This window comes from Quercus suber, unplaced genomic scaffold (assembly GCF_002906115.3).
Source record: "Quercus suber isolate HL8 unplaced genomic scaffold, Cork oak 2.0 scaffold_146, whole genome shotgun sequence".
Lineage (NCBI taxonomy): Eukaryota > Viridiplantae > Streptophyta > Magnoliopsida > Fagales > Fagaceae > Quercus > Quercus suber.
In genome coordinates, this window is record NW_027069607.1 from 960,544 (window position 1) to 985,687 (window position 25,144).

General features: G+C 31.1%; 4 protein-coding genes across 5 annotated transcripts in view; all 4 read left to right on the top strand.

Annotated features, from left to right (window-relative positions):
• The first annotated feature begins 443 nt into the window (after window positions 1-443).
• LOC112005244 (uncharacterized) lies at window positions 444-3,536 on the top strand. Of its 2 annotated transcripts, none has more exons than XM_065777000.1 (2): window positions 444-881; window positions 2,337-3,536. In XM_065777000.1, exons 1-2 carry the CDS (start codon window positions 663-665, stop codon window positions 3,129-3,131), a joined length of 1,014 nt encoding a protein of 337 aa, XP_065633072.1. In that variant the 5' UTR covers window positions 444-662; the 3' UTR covers window positions 3,132-3,536. The 2 variants fall into 2 exon arrangements, with proteins under 2 accessions (XP_065633072.1, XP_065633073.1); XM_065777001.1 differs by having other exon boundaries at window positions 446-881; window positions 2,340-3,536.
• A 12,391-nt stretch (window positions 3,537-15,927) lies between these two features.
• On the top strand, window positions 15,928-17,271 carry LOC136069001 (WAT1-related protein At1g25270-like). Its single transcript, XM_065777015.1, has 4 exons — window positions 15,928-16,210; window positions 16,701-16,763; window positions 16,855-16,971; window positions 17,142-17,271. Exons 1-4 carry the CDS (start codon window positions 16,011-16,013, stop codon window positions 17,269-17,271), a joined length of 510 nt encoding a protein of 169 aa, XP_065633087.1. The 5' UTR covers window positions 15,928-16,010.
• A 125-nt stretch (window positions 17,272-17,396) lies between these two features.
• LOC112007393 (WAT1-related protein At1g68170) lies at window positions 17,397-21,813 on the top strand. Its single transcript, XM_024039738.2, has 7 exons — window positions 17,397-17,673; window positions 18,164-18,226; window positions 18,318-18,434; window positions 18,605-18,860; window positions 19,879-20,037; window positions 20,135-20,286; window positions 21,163-21,813. Exons 1-7 carry the CDS (start codon window positions 17,474-17,476, stop codon window positions 21,422-21,424), a joined length of 1,209 nt encoding a protein of 402 aa, XP_023895506.1. The 5' UTR covers window positions 17,397-17,473; the 3' UTR covers window positions 21,425-21,813.
• A 2,583-nt stretch (window positions 21,814-24,396) lies between these two features.
• LOC136061048 (WAT1-related protein At1g25270-like) overlaps window positions 24,397-25,144 on the top strand; it is a 10,371-nt gene continuing 9,623 nt past the window's right edge. Inside the window, exon 1 of the mRNA XM_065777016.1 lies at window positions 24,397-24,407. Within this exon, the coding sequence (XP_065633088.1) occupies window positions 24,397-24,407 (11 nt within the window). The remainder of the gene's footprint in view (window positions 24,408-25,144) is intronic.

The following is a 25,144-nucleotide window of genomic DNA, read 5'->3' on the forward strand; positions in this document are numbered from 1 at the left end:
GTGAACGTAACACCTCTCTTAACTTTATCCGCCAAAAATATACAATTGGCAGAGACAGTAGTGGAATGTTCGAAGCCTTGAAGAGCCAAAACCGCATATCCAAAGCTCACAAGAGCCAGACGAAATATTTTTCTATATTTAGGTGAATTACAATCAATGAGAAATATAATTATTAATGTTTTATTTGAAAAGAAAATGAAAAAGAAATTAGTTGGTTGATGAATGAATAAAAAATAAACAGGCTGTTATTGAGAATCACACAGCTGTTAAGAATACAACTGATGAACGAGAGCTAAATATACATATAATCCAACTAATAGCAACGGTTGGCTGCCCTCAAAAATTTCTAAGCCATGAAATACGTCTGGCACCTGAAACTGAATCAAACTACCCTTTATAAACCATCTCATGTACCACCATATGTCTCCCACATCATTTTTCTTTTCTTGCTTTGCTTTTGTTTCTTTTTTTCCAAAAATTCTTTTTCTTCTTGCTAAACATATATAATTGCTTAGCAAGGGAGTGAAAGAGAATTTAAGATCTAAAGCGAAGCAAGAACTCCTTCTCAATAATTAATTTACTTCTTGGGTATTCATATATATATATATATATACACATATATATATTTTTATTTTCATTTTTATAAATAAAACATATACATTATGGGTAATTGTGGTAGTTTACCAAAAACCAAGGGTGACAATGATGCGGTTCCGGCACCAGAGCCGGCTGAGGAGGAGACAGTAGTGAAGGAGGAGGTGAAGCCTCAGATAGAAGAAGTGAAGAAAGATGATGCAAATGTTGAAAAACAGACTGATGGTGGCGTCAACCCTGCCGATGACAACAAGGTCTCGTCTCTTGGCTCCTTGTTCAGCAATAAGGTATTCTACATATATAATTTTTTTTCAAATTTTTTTTTTTATTGTTTTAGATAGACTAAGGTATATCATATATGAGCAATGTTTTTCTCACATCTACTTTTTTACATACGCTTTTTATTTTTTATAATTCATATCAACCTTGATATTTTAAATATTGATTTTTTTTTTCTTTTTACTTTTTTAAAATGTGTATATCAAAGTCATAATCATAAATATTCTATAAAAGACAAAGTTTGGTTATAAACTTGGTTATAACCTAATATTATAATACTCACTCAAAAAATTAATATTACTACATATTTTAAAATTTTAATTATTAAATTGCATATTTTTTTATATTTTTAACACGCATGTCAAATTTCATGTTAATCAGATGTTATTTATTATTCAATTTATAATCTTATTTTTTATGCATAATTTTATATTACAAAAACTTGAAATTAAAAAAATTGATTGATGGTATAATTACTTATATTTGTTCTTCGGAAAATTTTACAAGAATGAAGGGCTTAGAAAGAAATTGTAATCTAATGGTGGATTTGTCAAATTTCATATTTGATAAAAAAATATTGAGTGAAGTTGTAGCATATATATATGTGTGTGTAGGCTATAACTCTACTCAATATCTTTTTATCAGATATGAATTTTAAGTTTTTTTGTTTTGGGTCACATTTAGCTCTCTCTATTTGTTTTGACATTAATATTTTCTAGAAAATGAATCATTTTCTAGAAAATTATTTCATTTTTCTATATTTGGCAGCGACCTTAAAATGAAGGAAAATTCTTAGATACTCCTGAAGTATGGAGAAATTGTGCTCATTCCTCTCACATTCATGGTGGAACTCACTATGAATTTAATGAGTAGACCCCACTATGAATGTGAGAGGAGAGAACACAATTCTTCGTACTTTAGGAGTACCTAAGAATTACTCTAAAATGAGTTGGAAAATTATCTATTGATGACTTCCCTTATTTAGCGTTATTGATGACTTCCCTTATTTAGTTTTGTGTAAGATATAATTGTTTTTCTTATTTAGTTGCATGAGGTAAAATTAAAAAAAAAAAAAAAAAAAAAATGATAAAAACTATTGTCACATAAATTTTTTCATTGAAACAAATGAAGTAGTGAAAAACTTTATAAATTGAACTAATTAGAATGGAATGTTTACCTTAAAATTTTATTTTTATTTTTAATTATTATAGGATTTGAACCTATAATGTTTACTTTACGATGATTTTTTTTTTATTATCATATTAAAATACTAATTAATTTTTGTTATAAATGAAATTCAAACTTAAATCCTTTATTAGACAACCAAAAAAAAACTTTATAAATTGAACAAATGGAGTCTCTTTGTTTTATTTATCTATGACTTAATCATGTCCCACCTGGACATGCTTAACGCAAAAGAAGGTTGTTTATATGTGTTGGGAATGATCTCTGTAATTTATTAGCAGACAGAAGAAAAGAAGGAAACAAAAGAGACTGAGAAGACCACCGAAGTCTCATCAGAGAAAAAAGAAGAAACCTTGAACAAGGAAGTTAAAGGGAATGAGAAAACCATCGAAGTCTCGTTAGAGAAAAAGGAAGAAACGTTGAACAAGGAAATTAAAGAGAATGAGAAAGCCACTGAAGTCTCATCAGAGAAAAATGAAGAAGCGCCAAAGAAGGAAACTAAAGTAACTGAGAGGGCCATCGAAGTCTTATTAGAGAAAAAAGAAGAAGCCCCAAAGACAGAAACTAAAGAGAATGAGAAGACCACCGAAGTCTCATCAGTGAAAATTGAAGAAGCGCCAAAGAAGGAAACTAAAGAGAATGAGAAGACCACCGAAGTCTTATTAGAGAAAAAAGAAGAAGTCCCGAAGAAGGAAACTAAAGAGAAGGAGAAGGCCACTGAAGTCTCATCGGTGAAAAAGGAAGAACCCCCAAAGAAGGAAACTAAAGAGAATGAGAAGACCACTGAATTCTCATCAGTGAAAAAAGAAGAACCCCCAAAGAAGGAAACTAAAGAGAATGAGAAGACCACCGAAGTCTCATCAGTGAAAAAAGAAGAAACCCCAGCAAGGAAGGAAACTAGAGAGAATGAGAAGACCATCGAAGTCTCATCAGTGAAAAAAGAAGAAACCCCGAGGAAGGAAACTAAAGAAAATGAGAAGACCATCGAAGTCTCATCAGTGAAAAAAGAAGAAACCCCGAGGAAGGAAGTCTCATCAGTGAAAAAAGAAGAAACCCCGAGGAAGGAAGTCTAATCAGTGAAAAAAGAAGAAACCCCGAGAAAGGAAACTAGAGAAAATGAGAAGACCACCGAAGTCTCATCAGTGAAAAAAGAAGAAACCCCAAAGACTGGGGAGGTAAAGGGGGAATCAGCAGTGAAAGCATCTCCAGCTGCAACGCATGCAAAAGAAGCCAAGAAATAAGCAGATAAGTGAGAACCTGCAAAGTGCATCAATGTAATTTAAGAGGGCTTGTAACAGTGGCCCAAGAAAATGCAACTTTAGTGTCCATTTTCTTCTGATAGAAGATATAAATTGGGTTGGTTGTAGAAATTGAGACTTTTCAGTTTCTTTGTTGTTCATTAGTTCTTGGAGAATATTGTTTTTCCAAAAGGTTGTTTTTTTTTTTTCCTTCTCCATTGATAATTTTTTGTTCATGTATGAGCCTGTGTGCAATTTATCAATAGTAATATAAAAAAACCTTAGCAAATGTGAAGAATAAAGGTGTAAACTCTCTAGTATGGTTGTGAAAAGAAATACTTTATTAGTTGCACTGATTTTTTTTTTTTTTTGAAATATTAGTTAAACTAATTAGAATCTACTGTCACCCACTAAATTTGAGAAGAAAGAAATTGAAGAACTGGACCAAATGAAATACCTCATAATATCTGGCCTTACTTCGTACATATTTCTAAATTAAGCAAATTAGAACAATGTATATGTCAAGGCAGTCAAGCATGCTTAAAGAGTTATATAAAATCTGGAAATTGTATAATTACAATAGAATAATGGTGAAAAGGTTCTTTATTAATAGGTTAAAAATTTTGGACGCACACTTTCGAATAGAGCAGAGAGAGGGAGTATTTATAGCATTTTAGTATTTTTCTTAAGGTTAAATAATATTTGCAAGCAGTACTTGAACAGAAAAAAAAAAGAAAAAAAGAAAAGAAAAAAAGAAAAAAAAAAGATGCTAATTAAATGAGCACGAAGGATGAAAAGAAGTAAAATTTGCTGGACAACGGTCAAAATTTAATTACATAGGTCCTATAAATGAACTCATTTATTACATAGACTAAATAGAATCTCCCAGTTAGGCTCTTTTAGATATATATATCACTATCAGTTTCTTTCAGACATTCTTCATTTCCTATATGTGTGTTAAAAATACTTAATATTCTAAAAAGAAAAGAAAAAAGAAAAAGATAGAACCTCCTAGTTATAAAAGCTTAATAAACTAGACTAGATTAATGCCCATGTGAATTTTAACTAACAACTACTCCCTCTTATTTATTTATTTATATTTTGAAAAAATTACATTTTACCACCTTAAACTCTTCGAATGCATTATTTGCACCTTAAATTATCATTATTATTACACTTTAGGTCTTGATATTAGTTTTACAATTAAATTGGATGAAACTATGAAGCATATGACTTGAATGTGTGTGTATTGCTTAAGTAGCACAAATTTAAAAGACCAAAAACCCTCTGTTTCCAATCAATTAAAAACAAAACTTTTTTTTAGCTCTCTCAAGGAATGGGCACAAACATAATCAGAGCTATCAAACCTTGAATCACTCTTCACAAAGTTATATTAAGGTTACAAAATGGGTTGTCTATTAATCCATGATAGGACATACACCCCTGCAAGACGAGGAATGACCTTGGTTATGAAACTTAGACTAAATCATACAGTCCAATTCGATTAACTGGGAATTGTTCACCAAGATGGTTCTTTTAACCCAAAAACCGTTCTATGCAAAATAGTTAATGGACAATGCGAACCACGCTTGAACCTCCTAGAGTCCTAGGTATAAAAACTGTGGACGATTCTCACAGGTTCAGGTTAGAAATATTTTTTTAGGTACTTACAACCATTATTGAAGTTTCAACCACCATTATATGTTGCCAGACCTTGAGATTGCATTGCCATTTCTTCTTCTTCTTATTCTCTCTCTCTCTCTCTCTCTCTCTCTCTCTCAATTGGATGTTGCAAATGGTGGACTACTTGACGCACTAAATGCTTGGTTGTCAAACACTTTTTTCTTAAATTGTCTTGGGCTTGCTAGTATTTAATCAATCTTTAATGGGCAGATGAGCCAATGTCTGCCACTCTTCTAGCTCTAATGATTTTGTTTTTTGTTAATTTCATAAACGTTTAACTATTCAAATGGGTTTGGGCAAATATATATATATTGGATAGTCAAATGGGCTTAGGTAGAATTCAAGATAATTTCGACATAGGCTTGCATAAAAAAGAGTAGAATATTGAGCTCTAACAAAAATGTTAAGTATATTAATTTCATATGAATATTCACAAATTCACAATAATCCTAGAATGGTAAACTAATATTGACTAATATTGAAGTATTTCATCACCTTCACTAAATTAAAATGACTTCCATCATGGTATTGACTCCCTTGATATTAAAAAAACTCAATATCTATATACGTTTGTTTGAGTATGTGACTATTCACTCGGGTGTATGCAATCCCCCATCCTGATTGTCCTACACACACTAGATTATTACAAAGAGAAATCCCATGGGGAGGCCTTAAGATATTAATAAGAGGTTTCGAATTTAAGATCTCATGGATATCATGAGGCCTTAGAAACCACTTTACCAATCTTTTGGGGTTAAAACCTTAGTTCGATTTTAAAAACTTTGAACCTCTATATTTTTCAATTTTTTGAACAGTCTGGATTTCAAAACCATGGTAACAACTCCTTTTGTCAAAGTGAATAATTTTTCAATTATTTGAATGTAAATAATGGTAGAATTGAAATTTGAGACAACAGTGAATTTATGGGAAAGAGTAATATATATATATATATATATTTATATTACTTACGGACACAAACTATTTAGGCTTTTATTTTTTAACAACTCTCTAAAATAAATAAAACACATACAAACAAGTGTTTTGTATTTTAATTGGTTAGCACTTCCCGTTATTTCTCCAAAAAAGATATTTTTGATTCAAATCCTTCCTCTGATTATCAAATTTTCCAAAAATAAAAATACAAACCTATCGATGTCCATTTTTTTACAAAAAGCCCAATGGTAGAAGAAGCCTAACAATAGGGAAAGGTGAGAGAAAAAGGGAAGTGGAAGATTTAAAAGTAAAGTAAATGGGCCATGAAAACCCAAGAAAAAAGGTAATAAACCCAATGGGCCAGCATGGCAGGAATGACAGCTAAAAGGTTTATGTGCACAATAAGTGGCAAAAGCAAAGTAAATGGGCCATGAGGGCTCAAGAAAAGAGGTAACAAACCCAATGAGCCAACATGGCAAGAATGACAGCCAGCAAGCCCATAGGCACAATAAGTGGCAAAAGCAAAGTAAATGGGCCATGGAAACCCAAGAAAAGAGGTAGTAAATCCAATGGGCCAACATGACAGGAATGACAGCCAGCAAACCCATGGGTATAACAAGAGGTAAAAGTAAAGTAAATGGTCCATGGAAACCCAAAGGAAGAGGTAATAAATCTAATGGGCCAACATGGTAAGAATGACATCTAACAGGCCTAGGGCATGACAAGAAAAGGAGCAACAGGCTGGACGGGCAGAAGCTTCTGCCAAGACAATGCCCAGGCCCATGAAGGAATAAAAGGAGGCAATATAAGCCCAAGAACCCACACTCTTCACACAGTGCGGGAAAAGCACAAACCTAGGACATGTAGCATAATGAGATAAGGCAAGAATGGCAGAAATGACATGGGAGTAAAAGAAGACAAACGCAGAGGATAGTGGAAGTCACACAAGGGCCGGAGCACCACCTATTTGTACCCAGCCAATACAGGAGAGGTAGGTCCTTGGTCAAAGGATTCAAAGATTGTGGTTTGGTGGTGGGGAGAAAATGACTCTATTTTAGGGTTCTTGCTGAGGCTCTTTTTAGGGAAAATGCCTTGTTAGGATGGCATTTCACCCAAAAGAGGGAAGCAATGTGTTGGGGCCACTTGATGCATGCCATAGGGGTAACCAAAGAGAGAGCCTCCAATCCTTATCCATTTGGGTAAGGCAGAAAGGAGTTTTATCCTGGAATTAAGAGTGGTGTAGTAAGCACACCTTTAGCAGTAGGTAGTGGCCGAGCAACGAACGGGTTATTGGATAATCCTGGAGAGATGCTCGCAAGAAACCAAAAATGGTTGGTGAAGTCTTAGGAACAAAAGGGAGAAATCCCATGGAATCAAGCAATATAAAAGGAAGGGAGGTAGCCATGAATAGGAGGGAGGAAGAGAAGAGTAAGAAAAAACTTAGATTTAGAGAACAAAAAAAAGGAAGTGGGTAAAAAAAAAAAAAAGGAAGAGAGGATACAGTAGAAATAGAGGAATGCACTAGTAGACCGTCTTTTATCTTCCTCTTGACATTCACACTCTTTGAAACTCTATAAATCGAAACCCAAAACCATTTAGGTCATTTCTCTAGCACAAGTAACTTCAATGGTAGAAACCTGTAACGAGGTTACTCATGTTGGCGTTTGGTTCCCTTCTTGGACCCATTCCTACTGAATGACTTGGCCTAGGAATGGGAGAGCGTGCTAGCACTATTGCACTTGCTTAGAATTGTAGTTATTCCCCCTGCGACGACATATTTTAGCTTATTTGATATTCCCGTTGTTATTTATTTTACTGTAGTGTTTCACATAATTAATAATTCTGTTGTGACATCCCTTACTTTATTTGTTGTATCAGTTGTTATGTTGTATTGTCTTTTATTTTATTTGCAGTATTAGTTGTCTAGCGGTAGTTTCTTTTATTATACTTTATTATAAAAGTCGCTTTGTTGTAATCTCTTTTGTTGTGCTCATTGTAATAGTTATTCTGCTGTGATGACATTAGTTGCATCGAACTTGCCGTATTGTTCCCATGCCGTTTAAGTATTGGGCATGCCTGATTTGCGCACAAATTGGCCTACAGTATAACCCCACAAGTCCAATCCCAACTTCCTTACCTATACGGGCTTTGGTCCATTAACGTGAAAAAGTCCCCACAAAACCTCACAACCCTAAGAATTTAAAGAAAAAAAAAACTTATATATATATATATATATAACCGTCCTAATAATAACTACTGCCTGATAGAACACCCAATGTGTATCAGTGTATGTGCTTCTCTCTGTGGGCATTTGAGGTGGAACCATCTTAAGGGAAGAGAGTTCTAAATAGATCACTGGAATTACGTAGAAAATCGAGGAGACACGCAATTATATAAGGAAATAATTTCCATTTTTAAGAAGATTTTCTCTCTTTTGACATACTCCTAAACAATGATTCAACGATGGATCTTATTTTACAGCCTGTAATCAGTCATGGTATAATAGACAATTAGACATAAATGATCAATTGAATAAAAAGTTAATGAAAAAGTAGTAATAATTTAGTAACCTGCTACATAAACGAGGACTGTATCTGTAACCCCCGAAATTTTCTAGGTTTTCTGAAAATCTTAGCGCGAAAACCTTACAATTACAAACCCTTTTGTATAAAAACCAAACCCTAGCTACCTTGAACTGCCTCTTTCAAAATCATTGGTTCTCTCTCTCTCTCTCTCTCTCTCTTGGTTATCCTTGAACATATCGTTCGATTTTGATCGAAGCCATGGGAAATCATCTTGGTGCTTGTGCAAACTTGTCCCTGCCTAAGAAGCTTGGCAAGTCCTCAAAGCCTAAAGTTGAGCAGGAAAGCCATCAGTGCATGGCTACTGAAAAGGTCCAAGAGAATATAAAGGAGGCAGAGATCTCAATTGACAATGGAACTGAGCCTGAAAAGCCAATGGCCGCCAATGAGAGTGTCACTATTTGCCCGTCTCAAGAACCCTTAATCAATATGGTAATAGTTTATTATACTTATGATAGATTAACATTCTTTTCTCATTATTATATATGTTAATTGTTAGTGATATCTTTGTTTTAACATTTAATTTATGTATATATTGTTTGATGCAATAATCTTATACTTGTTTATTTCTTTGCTCTATCTATAATTTCTCACTTAATTTTATTGTTTGTTTTTAATTTTTGGGTTGTTTATTACTTTTCTTCCTGATTTATTAGACCTTTCTTGAACGAACACTCGATTATACACATGGACCCTTGCATACAACACCAAAAAAAAGAAGCAAAACCTTTATGGCTTTATGTGTTTTAACATCTTTTGTTTTGCTTTGCTCTGTTTTATTATTTTAATTTTCTCTTCTTGATAACATTTTGTTATTTTTTTATTTCCTTTAATGTTAATTTTGACTCCGGTTGGAATATGTACCAGATTTTTACTGTAGTGGCTTCAAAATCCTGATGTACGTGTAGATGAGCTTGTTTTGCTTATAAAATAAATAAATAAAACTCGTTTTCAAAAGGTTAAGAAGCATAGTTGATCTATCTATTTTGTAATGTCATCCAAATTGACAAATCATTCATTAATTATTATGGATTAAGTGAAGGAACAACTATAATGTTTTGTGCTTTTAAAAGTAGATTTTGTAAAGTAATTTGTGCTTACGGTTGATTGAATTTTTTAAGATTATTTTTTCCTTAACTTATAGTACTAAGGGTTGAGATTGAAGCAAACGTAATAGATGCCCATAGTTTTATTTTTTAATTTAAAATTATAAGGTTGAGATTGGTGTAATTGAATGTAAGGGAAACTTAATTAATTTATTTATTTTCATTGTAGTGTAGTTATTATATCTTTACTCTTATTTTCCACTCCTTTTGGCAGGATGAAGTGCAGAATACATCAAAGTGTGCCACTACTGATGAAGAAGTAAAGGCTGTAGAGGGAGCTGAACATCCTGTTGTCACCATTGAAGGAAGATGAGCAAGACTCTATTAAAGTGTTCGGTTAATTGTACTAGGGTTAGAAGCTTTTCAGTTAATTTTAAAGATTAATAGGTTAATGGTAGGGTTAGAAGCTTTTACGTTTTAAAGATTAATAACAATGGATAATGTCCACTTTTGATGCTAGCTATTTTCTAGAGAGAACTTAATTTTATGAATGCAGAAAAAAAGTGTTTTAATAATTTATTAATATAGTTCTTTTTTAGAGGAATAAGTTCAACTAACTCATCATTCAACTTTATTTTTTGTTAGAGAATTATTAGGTACTTTCGGAATATAGCTTTAATTTACTCCTTATACTTAAAATACTTAATAATTACTACTGCTTTTTTTTGTTTGCCATACTTTTGTTATTCTTCTGTCATACTTTCGTTATTGTTTGGGTGCGTTTGGCATTGGCTTAAAAAATCAGTTTTTTTTTACTATTTAGCTTATTTTTCCTACTATTCGTGGGTCCTATTGTACTTTTTGGTATTATTCATAGATCACACTGAACTATTTCAGTTACCTTTTAACTTTATCTCCAGTACTTTCAACAAAAAGTTTTCAATTTCAGACTTTCAGCTAAATAAACTATTTCCAAACAGACACTCTTCTCTCTCTCTTTGTGCGCACGTGTGTGCATGTGCGTTCATTGTATGCAAACAAATAACAACTACATATCTTGTTAAAAGAAATGTGAGAAACTTAGATAGCTACTCTTTTCTTTAAGCCAAGAAACAAGGAGAGAGTTTACTTAAATATATATACACACACATAAAAGGAAAGAGGAGGGTAATTTCAAAGGGAAAGTGGCATCCTTGAAATTGGAGGACATAAGGCTGTAAAGGAATTCCGCTTTGAAAACTACTTCTTATACTTAAGTTTAAACTCTTGATTATTAAACAAGCTAGGCTCAAATATAATAATGTGATAATAAAATAAACAAACTTGTGACTTGTGAGTATGAAGCTTGATTAATGTATATATAATATGATTTGTCTATATGTACAAATTAATGTTTAATTATATTTATATATACCTTAAATTGGATTATGTAAGTTTAAAAATAAGTTATTGAACTAACTATAATTATAAGATATATGTGCATGCTTTAATTATTCAAGTTTGTGTTACAGTATCCACTAAACTCATGTCTGGTCAATCAAGGTTTCTGCTCTGCATGGTTAGTATCAAGAGCTCCCCTTGAAAGCTGGAATCCATTGGATAAGCCAATGCCAATTAGCGATTCAAGAGACAACTAAACTGCCGATCAGGACAAACTGTATCCCAATCAACAGTTCATCTCTTTAAGGTTGAATCTGCTTGTTATGACTCCTCCTTTAGGGCATAAGGAGAGGGACCTGTTGCAGCTGGTGATCCTTATCTAAGTTCTAGTTCCCAAAATATGGATGCTCTAGTTAGCTCATTCATAAATTTTTTTAAGACAAAGTTTAGTTACAAAATTGGTTGTAACTTAAGGATATAATCTTATTCAATATTATTAATATTACTATATATTTCAAAAATTTAACTTCTTTAAGCTTTTAATACACGTCAAATTTTATGACAATCAGATATTATTTATTATATAATCTATAAGATTATATTTTATGCATAATTTTAAATTACAAAAACTTGTAATTTAGATAATTTATTAATGACATAGGTATTGATTTTTAATTTTCTAAAACTTTTAAAAGTATAGATGATATAAAAAGAAAATGTAATCCAATAGTAGATTTGTTTAAATTCATCTTCAATAAAAATATATTAAGTAAGATTGTAGTTTAAGAATACAATCAATTTCATAACTAAATTTTGTCCATCAATTTATGATCAAAATAAGAAATTTGTCTTCTACCATTTCTACGGTCAGCAATTTATATGCATCTAGTTTATACAAACACGCCCTGACTGTACACACAGATGGTTTGCACTGTAAGAGATCGAGAAAGCACATGCGCGCAAATCATAGGACCCGGTCGCTGAAAACCCAAATTTGATCACTGTGCTTAATTACACAAACAGCATCAATCTCCAAGCCCATATTTGACTCGGGTCTCAAATCATTGAAATATATCTTTGGGTCATCATTCAACTCAAAAGGGCCAAAACTCCATTCTTGTAGTAACCCCAATACCACCGTAGATAATGCGTGGGGTTACTGCACTGAGGAACAATTAGAGGAAATTTTTTGAAAAACTTGGAGTTTTTATATAATGAAGCTATATCTAATTCCAACATTGCCTTCTCCCATTGTCAAAGTATAGTTGATCTCTCAAATTGGTTCGACTTGTTCAAAATTGCAGATTTCAATTGTTCTTCTTCTTATTATTATTATATCAATTGTTATTATTATACCTTACTTTATTGTACAAGTATTTGAAAATTTTTCTTCTGGTTTTTTGTGATATCTTGATGCTTTTTTTTTTTTTTTTTGTCTATATATATATCTATGATTTCTCTAAGATCTTTCAATTGTCCTTTTAAAATTGGACCTCATGTTTTTATTTATTTTTATTCAAAAGAGAAACTAATCTCTATCTACTATAAATAGATAAGATTTATTCAAAAACCAACCTAAAAATCTATGCTATCCTTAATCTAATTATCAAACTCCTTATAACCAAAAAAAAAAAAACTTGAAATGATAAAATAAAATAAAGTACATAACACAACATGAAAATAGGGTAACTAAACTTTATCACCCTAAATTATATCATAAATTACACTTTGTACTTTAGACTTTCAGAATACACAATTAGTGCCTTAAACTATTCTTGTGTTACATTTTTCACCCCTGTCAATTCTGTAGTTAGTTTAGATGGAAAACTAAAATTTAGGTCAAAGTATAATCATTAGTATACTTTAGGGTGATAAAGTGTAATATCTCATTTATTTTTAAGGGATTGAGAAGTAGGGTAATTGTGTCTTTTCATGTGGTGTTATAGTTTATAGTACTAACTTTGCATTTTGAAAATTTAGGATGCAAATTGTAACTTTTGGTCTAATTTAGGATAGTAAAGTATAATTTTCCCTAAAAATTGCCCTAAACACAAGTGAGTAAAGTGTAATTATCCCTAGTAATTATGTACTTATACAGTGGTGGTAGAAGGATTAAAGCATGTTATATGATATACATCAATGAAAATAAAAGAAAATCCCTTAAGTTATATGATATACAAATTAGAAGTGGCAAAACGGGTAGGCCAAGTCAATTAGGTCTAGTCAAAACAGGTAATTTTGAGTGGGCTAGAAATGGGGAGGGTCGGGTTGAGCCATATTTTTCAATTGAATTTAAAAAAAAAGAAAAATCATGTAGTTTTTTTTATGAGAAAAAACGTATATATTTGTTATGGGAAAAAAATTAATTGATTTTTTTTGACTTGTTTTTATAATTTCCATAAAAGTTGTATAAATTTTTTTCTAAAATGATCAATTAACAAGACCCATTATAAAATTATTATTATTATAAAATTATTATTATTATTATTTGAGAGGAATTATTATTATATATTTGAATGGCGGTATTCAAAAAATGTTTAAAAAATGAGAAAGGCTATGTCCATAACATTTTCACAACAAATCTTATGTGGCAGATTATTACTTGCTGTTACTAGTGGGTAAAAAAACAATTTCAGTGGTAGATTTAAATTAAAAAACTTGTAACAACTTGCTAATTAGGATTAGTTGTGAAAATGTTATGGACGTAGCACTTCTCTAAAAACAAATTGACATTTTTTTGGTAAAGTCCAAACAAACAAGTAATTAAACCAAACATATCATAATTTTGTTTTACCAAAAAAAAAAAAAAAGTTTAAAAAAAGGATTGAGCCACGGGTTAGTTGTGTCAGATCTGGTTGACCTGCTAAAATGGTCAAATTACGGATTAACCCATTTTTACTTCCTGTCAAAAAATTGGAATTTAGGTTGAGTTGTTGAATCCTAACCTGTTTTACCACATCTAATAAAAAGATCATATAAGACCGCATAAGTTTCTAACCAAACAAAAATTTTGTTGAAAATGTTTTAAGCATACTAGTCACCGCTATATATCAATGTTTAGTGTCTGTTTAGTATGATTAATTTTGCCAGCTTATTTTACTATTTAGCTTATTTTTATTACTATTTATGAGCCTTACTGTAGGCTTTTTAGTACTATTCATGGGTTCTATTGTACTATTTCAGTAAACTATTACTTTTATCTAGACAGTACTTTTCACAAAAAGTTTTTAGTTTCAGCAAAATAAGCAGATTCTAAATAGATACTTAGTATGTTATTAACTTATTATTACAAACAATATATATATATGTAACAGTTAAAATATTGAAATACATGAGGTAAACATGGTAGATAAAATCTAGTTATTATTACATGATATGATATAATAATAAAAAATCCCAGTTCTCCTATTCTGTATTAGGTGATCAAGCATATAAAGTAGTAGTAAAATCTAGATACACATTTCTCTTTTTCGTGGAAGGCTAAGATTGGATAAACCCTTTAGTTCTACCAAAGAAATAAGCTACCCGTGATATATAAGTCACTGGGGCCATCATGATTTATAGATTGAACTTTGACAAAGTGAAATCTCACATACTCACACTACCAATAAAAGGTGAGGGTTGGTGCAATCCACGGGAGCATAGAAGGGAAGCCAAACTCCAAATAAATTGAGCACTAAAATATTTAACATTTTTTTTATAAGTTTATTTTGATGTGAAATGTTGTGTTTAGTGTATAGCAGATCTTACGTTGTAGATTAAACAAATGTATATAATATTATATACTTTCTGCAAATGTATACACATTTGTTTAGTTTACAATGTAAAAATCTTAGAAAAACAAAATATAAAATAAGAATTTTATTATAATAAAGTGATGTGAATAATGAATAAAGTAAAAATAATTATTATATATCTAAAAATCAACCTTAAAATCACACCTTACAAGTGGTGAAAAGAATTATAAAAAAAAAAAAATTTAAAGCTGTGGCCATACAATGCCTGGAAGCACACCACAAGTAAGTGAAATAAAACGTACGTAGGAGGTGACGTGGTGAAAACTCCACAGCGGTTTTGTGGATGAACATTTTTGCTGCTACTTAAAAAAAAAATAAAAAATAAAAAATAAAACTTTCTTACTTAGAAATACAAATTCTCTGTACCACTTTTTGTCTTCTACTTTATATTCGACCAATCATAATTTGTCATATATTTGTATAACTTTCTTTATAAAGTAACCAAAATTAAAAAAAAAAAAAAAGACAAGTTACAATTGATAGGACATAAGATGAAATACAAAAAAATAATACATAACATTCGTATTCCTTTAAAAATGATATGTATTCTTTCTTAAAAAAAATGATCTGTATTAAATGAACCTAGTTAATAAATAAAGTTGAATGAAGGAATAAGCCTTGTGCCATATAAAATGGCACAACAAATATCACAACTTGTCCATATAACAAGTTGTAATTGGTAAAAAGGTATCTGAATTATAGCATTTGTTGTGCCACTATGTGGCACAAGACTTATTCTTGAATGAAGTGTAACTACCGCACTATATGAAGCTTAATGTAAATCGTCTACGTCTCTGAATTGAAAGACCCAAGAACACTCACCACTATTCTCTAAAAATTGCACGAGTGCTTTAATAAGTAGGTGATGAAAGCAGCATCTACGCATGTGATGACGCGAGGCAAAGGGCACAACTGTACAGTGATGAGTATTTTGATAACAATAAATAACCTGAAACTCTCTCACTTCTTAATTCACTTCCATCTCTTTGGTTTACAACACCTCTCACTCTCTCCTCTCTATTCAAAACACAACTACCCCACGAGTCATTCGCTCCCTTCTGTTAATTTCATTTTTGTTTTATTTTTTCTGAAATATTCCAAGTTTCTGAAATATTCAAAATAAACAAGTAGGTTGATTTGTGCATTGAATATAGGACCCCCCCCCCCCCCCTTTTTTTGTTAATATTCCAAACAAACAAGAAAGAAAAGGATTGCCTCTTGATTGAATGATTGATTGTATTGTTCTACCTGAAGATTGTTTAATTTTGGTAGAGCTAGTGGGCTGCAACGTTGATGGTGATGGAAAGTGCGTGTAATGTATTGCATGGGTTGAAGCCGACCATTTTAATGGTGGTGGTCCAGTTTGCATTTGCTGGGGTCAATGTGTTCTACAAGCTTGCCGTAAATGATGGAATGAACCTGAGGGTTATTGTAGCTTATCGCTTCCTTTTCGCATCAGCTTTTATTGCTCCTCTCGCTTTTGTTCTTGAAAGGTACTGGTTCAGTGGTTTGACACTTCCACCATCCATGTTATATAGTATTTTTATTCTATTTCTTCTAGATCTCTTTCTTCCAAAAAGCAATCAACGTCGTCAAATCATAGTATTTGATCATAATTTATATAATATTTTATGCATGGTGACTGGCGAGTACTATTTGCTTCTTCTCATCAAAAGCCATCAACGTGGTCCTAAGTTTTTCCTTTATAATTTCATATATTTTCCACCATTTCAAAAGCTTTCATTTCTGCCTGGTATTGGCTTTTCAAAATTTGTTTGAGAGGGTCCTTTAAAATTTGTTTATATTACTTACTCTCTGGAAATTTCAAGAGACTCCACAAGTTGATATTCTATTCAATAACTTTTATTTTATTTTATAACAAAAAATCACAATTTTCTAACTAAAGGTTCTGCCTTTGTACTCATCTATGTACTAGAGATCCATGTGTTTTAACTCATGTATAATCTTATTTTTTTTTGGCAGGAAAAGCAGACCAAAGTTGACATGGGCAGTACTCTTCCAATCATTTCTTTGTGGCCTATTTGGGTAAATTGCATACATCTTCTTATATTAGTTCCCTAATTAATTTACACCTACATGATGAGGATCTAAAATAATGACAACTAAAATATTTCAGGGGATCATTAGCTCAAAATTTATATATTGAGGGCCTAGCCTTGACATCTGCAACTTTTGCTTCAGCCATAGCTAATCTTGTTCCTGCCGTCACCTTCATTTTGGCAGTCCCATTTGGGTATGACCCTCTCTCTCTCTCTCTCAAATCAATTCTATAAAAGAAATATATTTTGTGATGCTAAAACTTTGTTACTACATGTGTAAAATATGATCCAAGGCGACAAATAAATTAATCAACTATAGCATTGTATGGTAAACTTGTATAGATTTTGATTGTAATCTGCACAGGTTGGAGAAGCTAAATCTGGGAACAATAGAAGGAAAGGCTAAAGTGATGGGAACATTAATGGGAATAGGTGGGGCGATGCTGCTTACTTTCTATAAAGGCGCAGAAATNTTTTTTTTTTATTTTTTCTGAAATATTCCAAGTTTCTTAAAAATTCAAAATAAAAAAGTAGGTTGTTTTGTGCATGGAATATAGGCCCCCCCCCCCCCCCCTTTTTTTGTTAATATTCCAAACAAACAAGAAAGAAAAGGATTGCCTCTTGATTGAATGATTGATTGTATTGTTCTACCTGAAGATTGTTTAATTTTGGTAGAGCTAGTGGGCTGCAACGTTGATGGTGATGGAAAGTGCGTGTAATGTATTGCATGGGTTGAAGCCGACCATTTTAATGGTGGTGGTCCAGTTTGCATTTGCTGGGGTCAATGTGTTCTACAAGCTTGCCGTAAATGATGGAATGAACCTGAGGGTTATTGTAGCTTATCGCTTCCTTTTCGCATCAGCTTTTATTGCTCCTCTCGCTTTTGTTCTTGAAAGGTACTGGTTCAGTGGTTTGACACTTCCACCATCCATGTTATATAGTATTTTTATTCTATTTCTTCTAGATCTCTTTCTTCCAAAAAGCAATCAACGTCGTCAAATCATAGTATTTGATCATAATTTATATAATATTTTATGCATGGTGACTGGCGAGTACTATTTGCTTCTTCTCATCAAAAGCCATCAACGTGGTCCTAAGTTTTTCCTTTATAATTTCATATATTTTCCACCATTTCAAAAGCTTTCATTTCTGCCTGGTATTGGCTTTTCAAAATTTGTTTGAGAGGGTCCTTTAAAATTTGTTTATATTACTTACTCTCTGGAAATTTCAAGAGACTCCACAAGTTGATATTCTATTCAATAACTTTTATTTTATTTTATAACAAAAAATCACAATTTTCTAACTAAAGGTTCTGCCTTTGTACTCATCTATGTACTAGAGATCCATGTGTTTTAACTCATGTATAATCTTATTTTTTTTTGGCAGGAAAAGCAGACCAAAGTTGACATGGGCAGTACTCTTCCAATCATTTCTTTGTGGCCTATTTGGGTAAATTGCATACCTCTTCTTATATTAGTTCCCTAATTAATTTACACCTACATGATGAGGATCTAAAATAATGACAACTAAAATATTTCAGGGGATCATTAGCTCAAAATTTATATATTGAGGGCCTAGCCTTGACATCTGCAACTTTTGCTTCAGCCATAGCTAATCTTGTTCCTGCCGTCACCTTCATTTTGGCAGTCCCATTTGGGTATGACCCTCTCTCTCTCTCTCTCAAATCAATTCTATAAAAGAAATATATTTTGTGATGCTAAAACTTTGTTACTACATGTGTAAAATATGATCCAAGGCGACAAATAAATTAATCAACTATAGCATTGTATGGTAAACTTGTATAGATTTTGATTGTAATCTGCACAGGTTGGAGAAGCTAAATCTGGGAACAATAGAAGGAAAGGCTAAAGTGATGGGAACATTAATGGGAATAGGTGGGGCGATGCTGCTTACTTTCTATAAAGGCGCAGAAATTGACATTTGGTCTACTCATACGAACCTTTTGCATCACTCTCAACACGGTCAGAATGGACATTTGGCAGCTGATTATAGTAATCGCCTTTTGGGCTGTATTTTGGCTGTAGGAAGTTGTATGTCGTACGCCTTCTGGTTAATCATTCAGGTGATTTTTGAAAACTTTTTTTTTTTAATCTTTTTTTTTTTGAAACATTTTTTTAATCTTAATCATTATCAAAAACAAAAATTGATCCCTTAATCTCAAAATAACAAAACGAAAAAAGAGCTTTGCTAGAGTTATCTAGAACTTACAAAAAATGTTTCACATTACTCTCACACTTAGAAAATATTTTTTTGATAATTTGATACTTGGAAGTAAGTTATTTGAATCTTGTAGATTTCTGATGTAAATATCAAAATATACCGACTGTCTTGATAACTCACCACAATATGAAAACTTTAAGTGTAAATTTTTTTGCCTAAATTTAGGTGGTTTTTGACTTTTCTTTTTTATTTTATGGGTCATGACAAAACTTTAATTTTTTCTTTCTTTTCCCATAAATTTGTTTTTTAAAATGATTCGCTGACAAGTAACAAATACTCTTAGGCCATTTGTTAATTTTTTTATTTACTTATTTTATTATAACATTTATTGCTTCTTCCTCTTTTATTTTTTATTTCTATTAAAACTTAGGTAATTATTGAGTACTTTCGGAGTACCATAAATACGTTTTTTCCGTTCTTATATAACTGTAAGTCTCACTAATTAAATTTATGACAGGACTTATAATTCATGTGAGAGGGGGAGTACTCATTTATGGTATTCCTGAAGTATTCAATAATTTTCCTTCAAACCCCGAGAAATTATATTATTATTTACAATGGGAGGATTGTTGATGTGGTCCTCTCTGGCCAATAAGATGATGTCATTTATGCAAATGTATGTATGAGCTTCCTAATCAGTACAAGGAATAAAAAATAAAAATTACCGGATGATATCACATATGCATAAATAACAACATTTTCTTGGTTGGAAGGTCAGGAAAGACCACGTTAGTGGTCCTCCTGGTGAACGTAATAATTTCTCTCAAACCCCACTTAAAAAATCTCCAAAATTTTGTTCCTTCCATTTTAGTGCTTCCTAGCTACTTTCTATGGGTTACTAATTAATTGATAGAAGACAGGCTAAAATGAGTGAGAGATATCCATCATATTACTCTGGCACAGCTTTGATGAGTATAATGGGAACAATCCAAGCGTTTGTTTTTGCCCTATGCACGGAGAGGGATTGGAGTCAGTGGAAGTTGGGTTGGAATATTAGGCTGCTTACAGTGTCCTATTCGGTACGTTTTAATGGCAAGTTGTAATTTGTGACCTTTGGTTAGTGGAGAAACATTAATACTGATTATTTATTGCTAATTTGACTCATGTTTAATTTAGGGAATTGTGGCTTCTGGACTCATGGTGACATTCATTGCATTGTGCGTGCACATGAGAGGCCCTTTGTTTGTCTCTGTCTTCAGCCCTCTAATGCTTATTTTAGTTGCCATTATGGGGTCTCTAATACTAGACGAAAAGTTGCACATCGGAAGGTACATTATTTAATTTTTAGGTCTATCGTCTATTGTATTATATATAAAAGTGGGTACAAGTTTTCAAAATACCTTCTTTAATTTAAACTTAAAGCGAAGGAGTGTTGTTAATTTTATAAATAAAGTAAATGGTATGTTAAGAAATTCATTTATTAAATTTTTAAGTAGGAATTTTTTTTGGAATATCCTAAAATGAAATAGAAGAGTAACAAATTGAGACAAAGAAAGTATGACTTTTTGAAGATTTGAGTTCATTATATACTCAATCTCTTAATTACCTCTATGTATCAAACATGAAATTGTGTTACCATCGTTTCTTCCCCATTTATATATAATATAAAATAATGGAATAATTAACTTATAGTATAATAGGTCATTTGAATCTATATTTTTATTTTGGTTTTTAGAATTATAAATAATATAATACTAAGCTATAGTAATTTAAACTCGTTAGAACTCATATTTTTAAAGAAAACAACAGCAACCCAACTCCAAATAAATGCTGATTAAATTAGGTTTGAAATTGTACAAAGAAATTCAAATTAAATTCAGCATATACTTTTCTATAAATTCTCCAAGTTTATTTATAGTTGAAATGAAAATTTTAAGGAATACTAAAATTGTTCCTATGTTATTAATCCTTTACCGGAAAGGAGAATAGTAACACTCTTGCTTCTTCTTTTTCCCCCCTAATTACTAGTATTATTTAAATGCATCTTTTGATTGCATCATGAAATGAATTACAAGTAACAAAGGATTTCCTTTCTCTTTAGTTTTTTTTCGCTAAACTTTTGATGAGGTATTTGATAATTCATATCTCGTATAATGTTATTTTGAACCCAAAAATAAATAATGATTTTGCCTTTCAAATGATAGCATTATAGGAGCCGCGTTGATTGTATGCGGGTTATACGTGGTGCTGTGGGGTAAAGGCAGGGAGATGAAGAAGATAACTCAACTAGCACCCTCAGAATGCCCCTCAGAATCTGACTTGACCCGTATTGTTATTACGTCTCCTATGGATGGCGACAATAACAACAACAGTGCAAGCGTTAAAGTCAATGGCCTTTCGACCCCTATTGCTTCTGTAGATGACAGCACATTTGAAAAAGGACATGAAGAAAGTCATGAGCAATAAGGGGAAAAGAAAAATAGTACACTTTGAAACTCTAAACACAATGCAGAAAGCAAATCTTTTGTTCCAATTGCCCAATCTTCACGGCGATTTTGATAGATTTGGAAGTGGAACACACAGATTAATCTTGACTGTGTGTGATTTTGATAGGATTAGAGGTGTAAGATATGAATTGAGGCCCCGCATAATTCTTAGAGTAACTTCACTATGAAGTTCTTATAGTTTTAATCATCCATTTTGAAATTAGTAAATTAGAATTTTCCAGGTCATCCACATCTAATTTTGACCATCACAATTTTTGTATCTGTTTAAATTATTGATGATGTGAAAATTTTATCCATGTATGAGTTGTTCCAAATTAAAGGAAATTTTTTTAAGAATCCCCATAGCAGATAGGAACTCTAATCAAACTTAATTTGGAAGACACAATTATCATGGTATTCAATTTTCTTTCTTGTACACTTCTTATTTATTTATATATTTATTTTCAGTTAATTAAATGAACAATTTACTTCACTTTCCTTTTATGGGAAAAAAGATTGGCTATTAGTTTTACCAAATAAAAGTACTTTCTTCTATTCCATGAAATTCACTTAATGTTCCACTAATTGCGTAACGTCATATTCTTCTCCACAATATATATATATATATATATATCTTCATATTTAAATGGGACATACAATTTAACAAAATAAAATAGTCACACTTACATTCGTATTGAAAATAATAGATAATGACAATTGATAATAAAATGTAACAATTTTAAGATATAAAAATTCGTAAAAGAAGATTGTAAAACTTCATGTATTGTATATTTTTTATCAATAAATAAATATATTTAAGTTCTTTTTTTATTAAATTTTATTAAATTTAAGTTTCTTAACAAACCCTCTAAAATAAATTCTTGGAGCCACCATGCACTACTTAAGATGTAAGACATCTCATGTTATTTTGTGCAAATCCAAAAGTGATAATGGGAAACGATATTGATGCTTATTGCTTGCCTCATTACTCAATTTAGAAACATTCTAAAACATTAAAATAATAATAATAATAATAAAAACCAACTTGAAGACAGACCTTCAAGTAGCGTGAGAGGGATGCCTGTTGGCATAGATGTCCTTTGAACACCGGATTATGTATGCGTGAAAGTAATTTTAATTCCCTTTAACCTTTTCCTTTTACAAATGAGATATATAAATGCCACCATGATTTTCAAATTTATCTCATAGGGTGATCTACTATAAAATTTTGATAATTTTAGCTGACAAAAACTAAAGTTGTTGATAATTTTAGTTGGTAAGAACAAAAGACTATACAAAATTGTTTTTCGGTGTGTTAAATTGGTGACAGCAATTCAAAAAAAAAATGTTGATAAGAACATAAAATGTGTTTGATTCAACAAGAATATTGTATTTAAAAACTATTAATAAAATTTATTGTAAGTTCTAGTAAATTCAACTGTAAAGTCTCTAATGTTGAATAAAAGATCTGGAGTTAATCCCGCTATATAAAAAACTGACTAGTGTCTTAGTTGAACAAGATAGAATATTCAACTAGGTGATATTTTTTATCCTCTACTCTACCTCACATTTAAAATCTAACATATTGGACTTGTTAAAAGAGAATTTAAGTCTACACATGAGGAGAAATGTTAGAAATATATGGTCAAATGATTAAATTTATCATATCTCAATAGTAAACATTTTGGATAATTGGTAATTTAACAACTTTATCAATAAAAGTGAGACAAATTTTGTTAAAATAAAGAAATAATGTACCAAAAGGATATGTGTTATAGGTAATTATGATAAAGTGAGATATATTTCATGTATTATGATAAATTTTATCAGTGAAAGATAGATAAATTTGATTAGTATTGTCCGATGTCACGTTCTCTTTAAGCAAATTTTCTTTGTTTGATCACATTTTCTTTATGTTAGTACATAAATGATTTTGTATTATTTAGATAATGAACAATGTGTTTGAGATTAGGATCTTGGGATTTGATGGTGAGAATGGAGTGATTATGGAAGTGTTCGGTTTAAAAAAAAAAGTCTACTTTTCATCTAGATGTAATTTTATTATTTTAAATATTAAATTTCTAATATCTCCTGTAAATATTTAAGAACTATACAATTCCATTTCTCTTTAAGCGAAATTTCTTTGTTTGATCACATATTCTTTATGTTATTACACAAATGATTTTGTATGATTTAGATAATGAACAACGTGTTAGAGATTGGAATCTTGGGGTTTGATGTTGAGAATGGAGTGATGTGGAAGTGTTCATTTTCAAAATAAAGTCTACTTTTCATCTAGATGTAATTTTATTATTTTAAATATTAAATTTCTAATATCTCCTATAAATATTTAAGAAATATACAATTCCAATTTCATATATCTAGATTTGCAATGAAAACCCACTCAATAGTCATAAACTACTTCTAAGACAAGGAAAAAAAAATGAAATAAGAAGATGGAGTTTCAAAGCATTCAGCAATAGTGTGAGGAAGCATCATAAATACTATAAACAAAACGAGCATTATATATGGGTCTAAAAAAATCAACATTATTGTTAAATAAAATTACAAAATATCTGCGCATTGTGCAGGACATTATCTACTAGTGACTAAATGTACTAGATATAAGGTGTATGAATTAATTTTCAATGTGCATTTAATGAAACTGTAAAATAATGTGTTGTAAGTAAATTGTGGTTTTGTTAGCAAAAATATTAATGGGAAAAAAGAATATTAAAATTTAAAAGTAGTTTTGTTTGAACACCTTACTCGAGACAGAGAAAAGCTTGTTGATTGTCAAGCCATATATAACAAGTCTTCAAAGAAAATGATCACTTTGATTCTATAACAAATAGAACTATTTGAGGGATAAGAACGTTTCTTTCGATTGGAAGCTCCAATTCAATAATTAAGAAGAATCGAAATTTCAAGCATTAAAAAAACAAGAAAGAAATGGAAGCAAGGTATACACGGCCTATGGGGAGCCTAATGTAAGACAACTCAAGTTTGAGGTGTTTGATTTTGCGCAAACCCAAAAGAGATAATAAGCAATGCTAATGCTCATAGTTAGCCTCATGATAGACGCGCTAATACCATAAACACAGAAAAACTTGAAGACAGACCTTGAAGGCTTCAACTTCAAGTAGAATAAGAGGGATGCCTGTGGACATAGAAGTCCTTTGAATTCTGGATTATGTAATTTTAATTCTTTTTCAACCTTTTCCTTTTAGCAAATGAGAGATATACTTGCCACCATGTTTTAGTAGACCCAACTTAAATTTATCTAAACAGGGTGATGTGATATATAGATTTTTTTTTGATAATTTTAGTTGATAAGAACATAAGACTACTATATTTCAAAATTGTTATTTTATATTAAACCTGAAACATGTATTAATTTGATATAAAAAAAAAAACAGTTTTCGTGTGTTAAATTGATAACAACAATTTAATAAAAAGTTGATAAGAACAAAATATGTGTTGGATTGAAGAATAACCAAGTAATAAAAGTTAATAGTAAAATTATTATTAAAAGAAGAATACTTGACAATTAGGCAAGGTATCTACTTGATGCAACAGAGGCATCTAGGACCCAATTTAACCATATGTAACTAAGTTATAGAATCATAGAGTGCCTTGGGTATGTTTTGATGTCTATTTCAAGTTCAAGACAAGACCAAAGTTCAAATTCAAAAATACA

Excerpts from the sequence above, each read along its gene's own strand:
- LOC112005244 (XM_065777000.1), top strand. The coding sequence starts at position 663 with ATGGGTAATTGTGGTAGTTTACCAAAAACCAAGGGTGACAATGATGCG. Across the intron at positions 882-2,336 it reads GCTCCTTGTTCAGCAATAAG|CAGACAGAAGAAAAGAAGGA; the intron begins GTATTCTACATA and ends GTAATTTATTAG.
- LOC112007393 (XM_024039738.2), top strand. The coding sequence starts at position 17,474 with ATGGTGATGGAAAGTGCGTGTAATGTATTGCATGGGTTGAAGCCGACC. Across the intron at positions 18,435-18,604 it reads ATTTTGGCAGTCCCATTTGG|GTTGGAGAAGCTAAATCTGG; the intron begins GTATGACCCTCT and ends TAATCTGCACAG. Across the intron at positions 20,038-20,134 it reads TGCTTACAGTGTCCTATTCG|GGAATTGTGGCTTCTGGACT; the intron begins GTACGTTTTAAT and ends TGTTTAATTTAG.